At 38.9% G+C, this 4,889-nt stretch overlaps 1 protein-coding gene across 1 annotated transcript in view; it reads left to right on the top strand.

Annotated features, from left to right (window-relative positions):
* Nucleotides 1-4,290, top strand: part of GALNTL6 (polypeptide N-acetylgalactosaminyltransferase like 6) — a gene marked incomplete at its 5' end in the record, with an annotated part of 168,587 nt that extends 164,297 nt beyond the window's left edge. Inside the window, one exon of the mRNA XM_006022236.2 lies at nucleotides 3,924-4,290. Within this exon, the coding sequence (XP_006022298.1) occupies nucleotides 3,924-4,091 (168 nt within the window). The remainder of the gene's footprint in view (nucleotides 1-3,923) is intronic.
* Nucleotides 4,291-4,889: the final 599 nt, after the last annotated feature.

The raw sequence follows: 4,889 nt of genomic DNA, 5'->3' as shown, positions 1-4,889 counted from the left end.
TGCTGATTGTGCCCCCCCACCCTTGCTTGTAATGATTTCTGTTTCCTATAAAGTGCAATTTCAGTTTTTGTTCTTAATTTTATAAAACCGTAATCTGAGCCAGTTTTTACCATGCTGACATAACCGGTCCTGGAAAACTAGGACATAGGAAGTTTTCCATGCTCTAAGGATCGGTTGCTTTTGCGGGCCACTTTTGAAATAATTTGTAGGATTATTCATGTGTTATCATTACTTTATGCCATAAAATAATTTCTGAATCAGATGGGAATATAAAATTCTACCCAAAATGTCTAATATTTGGACACGGGCAAATAATATGTCAAATAACTACTGATTCCTACACTATCAACACTATTGCCTGATATGCTACAGTTGAACAGTAAATCTGTTGCCTGACTTGGTAAATTATTATTTTATTATAAATTAAATTCTATTATTAAACAATCGTTTACCATGAAAGCATTTGCATATTTTTGGCACAATCCAAAATATTTTTTTGTTAATCAAAGAACACAGCATACCCATCTCTCTCAAAACACTGGAGTTACCAAGTAGGACTAGCCCAAGTAACAACATACATAATGTGACTGAAAGGAGGAATCTCTATTAGAAATCAGATATCAGTGCTGGAAGCAATAGAAGAGATGAGATAGGTAGGCAGATACATCAGGGGCTCTTAGAGAAGTAAGCATACAGATAATCTAAAATTACAGGAAACTTCAAGTTTTGATAGCTTCTCAAGATAAAAACATTTCATAAGCATGAAAAGTTAACTTGTAAATGCTCCAGATTTGAAACTGCAAAGACCCTGACATTTTCCATTTCTCCCAGGGAAGAGACCTGCCCTCGATTTTTATTTTAGCATCACTCCAGATGGATGAGTAATAGAATAATCCTGATACAGCATGATTCAATTTATGTGCTGTAGCCCTTCACTGCCATTTGTAGCACTTCTACAAGTACCAAAGTGGGGACTGATTTAGTACATCTTGAAAAAAAAAAGTTGTGAAAGATCAAATTCATTATGCTATAATTCTATTCTGAGCATAGTGATTATGAAAGCTGCTAGATTTATGTCACAGACCAATGTTCCCTCTGCACAGAACAGGTACAAAAGCAGTACAGTTTGCTCAGATTGCCCCTGATAGCACTTCAGGGACAAATTGTGAGAGCAAATTTTCTCCCTGGTGCCCATTAAGTCTGTAGTTTCTTTTGCTGAGACTGCCAAAGCGGGTGTCATTCAGATGATGGTTTTTATCATGTACACACCTGTCCAGCAGAAACTGTGCTGAGGCTACCAACTCATTTCAGATAAACTACTTCAGCCATCAGATGATAATGACTTTCAGTCACTACCGACCTTGGCCACAGTTAAGTAGTGACCTAGAAGAAAGTGAAAGGTTTCTTGCCTCGTTACCAATTCCTTGAGCTGTCCAGGCCTGCTCTATGTCCATTATCTTATGAAAAAGGTTCACTTTATAAAGTAATAATTGGACTTGCTCACATGACGTTTAAAAATCAATTTATTCTTCTCACATAGGACTGAATTCTAAAAGAGGGTTGTTGTCACTCTTTATTATTACTATGAAGGAGAGATTTATACCTATGCCTCTCTTACTGAAAATGGAAAATTATATTTTGGGGCATGTGCTACTGTTCCCCCTTACAGTTCTGAGTCTGTGTCCATTCATCTCAATGACAGCAGCAAGCTCTGACCTTAGGTCAAAGAAAGGTAGAGATAACACTAGTACACAGTTAAGTCAAAAAGAAGCTTTCCAGTGTAAACAGCTGTTCTTGAAGTGACATGATCTGCCTCCTAATTTTCAAACCTTTCAGAAACGAAGTAGGAGCAGTGCTTAATCCAAAAATTATACCTATAGCAAGCTCTAGACTAACCCAGCAGCGTACTGGCTTTCCTGGGGAAGGCTAGAATGCTTGTACTTCACATAATTTCCCCATTGAAGCAAGGTGTTTTCTCCTCGTTTGCAGCCAGGATAGTCCAGTTTCAAAGGATCCTGATGTTCTGAAGTACTAGGGGCCAGGTTGTGGCTAGTCCGCATGCAAGTCTGTAAGGTGAGGAAGAACATAAGAAATTGTCATTTCCCAAAATCCAGGGGGCCAGCTACAGTAACAGTCACTGTGCTCTCCTGAATGCAAGGACACATGGTGCTGGTCAACCTGTCATGGCAGGGACAGTGAAGAGCATCCCCTCTACTCCTTTTTTGCAGTGGCTACCACTGCTCTTACCACCCACAAAAAAAAAGAATTATGAACCACAGCTAAGGGGCTTGTGCTAACTCACATCCCCTATAATAATTGGATAATACTATCTAGCCCTGTCTAGAGTTCAGGATTCTTGAAAACTGAAATATCCCGTCTGCTTACAAGGATACACAGGCTGAGGTGGGGAAGCCAGGTGGGAATTTGCCTACTGGTGATTCAGAAATAGCCAGCAGGTCTCATCTAGTTGTCAGCCCTGCTGCTGCTGCTTGAGAACTTTTTGTTACTTCAAAGCATATTCTTTAGAAAAAGACTGCGTTCTCCTATTATCTATGTAGGAAAAGATACATGTGAGTCATGCAGATATACACTAAATCTCCTAGGGCCTGAATTGGGTGTCATGCTCTTAAATGTGGTTTTGTTCGTTGTATATACTGAAAGTATAGAGGCCATATCAAATTAAGGCCTGCCTAGCTCCCCATAAAATCCAACTTGTCTGTAATTTCTTTTGAAGGTGGAGTTTTTTAAGCGAATGAAAAAAATGTTTTATGTTCGTTGTTCGGCTCTCCAAGCACTGTTGCAGGGTGCTTTATTAACCATACTTATTTATTAGCAGTATGATTTTCTTTCTGTTGCTCTCTTTCTTCTCTTCTTTGTGACTGTACAAGTGTTCACATCCTGGATTAGTACTGATTGTTGGCAGAAGTATGCCTGGCACAGAGAGGGAGAAACCTGGGGCAGTTGGAAGCATTATTTCAACAAATGCAAAAAGTGTTTTATTGTACTGTCATCAGAAACTTTCCAACTATCTAGTCAATCCCACACCAGACACACGAACATAAACAAATACATTAGAACTATTCAAGCCCTCAGTTAAGATGGACTTCAGTGTATTCTTGGAGGCAATATAGCTGGAATTCATCAGTGCAAGCCAAACTGTCAAAGACCAATCTTTTGCCATTTACCATGCATCTTGTTTTGACCAAACTCAGCTAACTGTAATTCCCAGTTAATACTGATACTTTTTTCATAATCAACTTACATTCTAATCCTCACAAAATCTCCATTGGGCAGGTTAGACAATATTAGCCTCCATTAGCAGGTTTATACGGATGGGGAAAGTGCGTCAGAGCGTTAAGTGACTTAAAAGTCCCAGATGGAATTTCTGGTGGTTGTGTTTAGAAAAAGTCCCCAGTCCTGTATCTAGACCATCCACCACAACTCTGTGTTAAATGGTGATTATTTCTTCCATCCCCTCTCCATCAGGAGTGCCCTGCACCCCTGTTTAAAATGCACTGCTCCAGAACCTCTAGCCATATAGTGGAGAAATCAGGCAGCTTTTCAGCCACACATTTTGAAATGAATGTATGAGGAATGTATAAGGAACTTGGTATGTACATTTTTGAAAAGTCATTTTTACCTTTGTTTTGCACTGTATGGTTATGGATCAAAAGACCACAGGCCAGCTCCAGTTTCTTTCAGGTCCCCAGTTTTCTGAAGTAAAATGTCCAAAGAACCCACTCCGCCATCTATACATCCCCAACAATACTCAGTTTATTACTCCAGGTTATTGCATAGAGAATTACTATCAAACACAACATCATTTTAGCCAGGGATTTATCAATCTAAGTTCTAGAAAATGACAGCATTTTAATCATTTACTACAATTCTGTTTTGTTTTGTTTTCTTCCTCATTCCCATAGGACAAAACTTTGTTCCATCCAGTAAGCAACGGCTGCATAGATTGCAACCCGGCTGAGAAGAAGATTTTCATGAACAGATGTGATCCTTTATCTGAAACTCAGCAGTGGATTTTTGAACATATTAATATGACTGTTTTAGAAAAATTTAACAGCAAGGGCAGTTCCTAGGGAAAAAAACAGATGATTACATACAGATTGCAAACTACATTTTGGCCAGCATCTGGGTCGAAGGAGTCAGGAATTAAATTTCCTAGATCCAGGAAGTCTGTTCTGCAGATTAAGAAAATGCCACGGCAAAGGCCAATGGGCTGTCATTATGGATGTACAGTATCTGAAGAACTTGGCCAAGAGCCTCACCAGATGCTGCTGAGAACTTCAGGCTGACAATTCCCTTGCTGGTCAAGGGAAAACTTTATTTAAATAAGTGTTTCAAAACCTTCTAAGTTAATAAAGTGAAACAAAATTCTAGAGTTTCTCAGGTCAAACCCTGCTGTAATGAGTAGTTATGAATGGATGCTATTATTTGGGGTGGGTATATAGTGTGCATGACTGCCACAGGAACCTGCAGAAATCACAGGTTTAGAACTTACCAAGCTGGTGGAATGTTAACAGTGTCCCAGCACTCCTGTCACTCTCTTAATAAAGGTTGGGTTACACAGGTTTAACCCTTAGAATTGCTGCAGATCATTTTAAACTACACCCCATTACATTCCTTTCATTACCAAAATGAAAATGGTAGAAATCTTAGGGGTTAGAATTACGTTATAATGAAGCATGAAATAGACTGTAAGATGTCTACATCCCATTTCACTCCTGCATTTGAAAAAAAAAAACCTGATCAAGCAACTAAATCAAATTTCCATACATAATGGGATCTACCTAACATTCATCTTACTCATGTGACTCAAACATGAGTAAGTTAAGAATCAAAAGGTCAAATCTACCAAATCCTTACTAATCATGCAG

The sequence above is a fragment of the Alligator sinensis genome, unplaced genomic scaffold (assembly GCF_000455745.1).
Source record: "Alligator sinensis unplaced genomic scaffold, ASM45574v1 scaffold211_1, whole genome shotgun sequence".
In the NCBI taxonomy this organism is placed as follows: domain Eukaryota; kingdom Metazoa; phylum Chordata; order Crocodylia; family Alligatoridae; genus Alligator; species Alligator sinensis.
The sequence above is the reverse complement of the archived record's forward strand: the minus strand, read 5'-3'. Positions and strand labels throughout refer to the sequence as shown.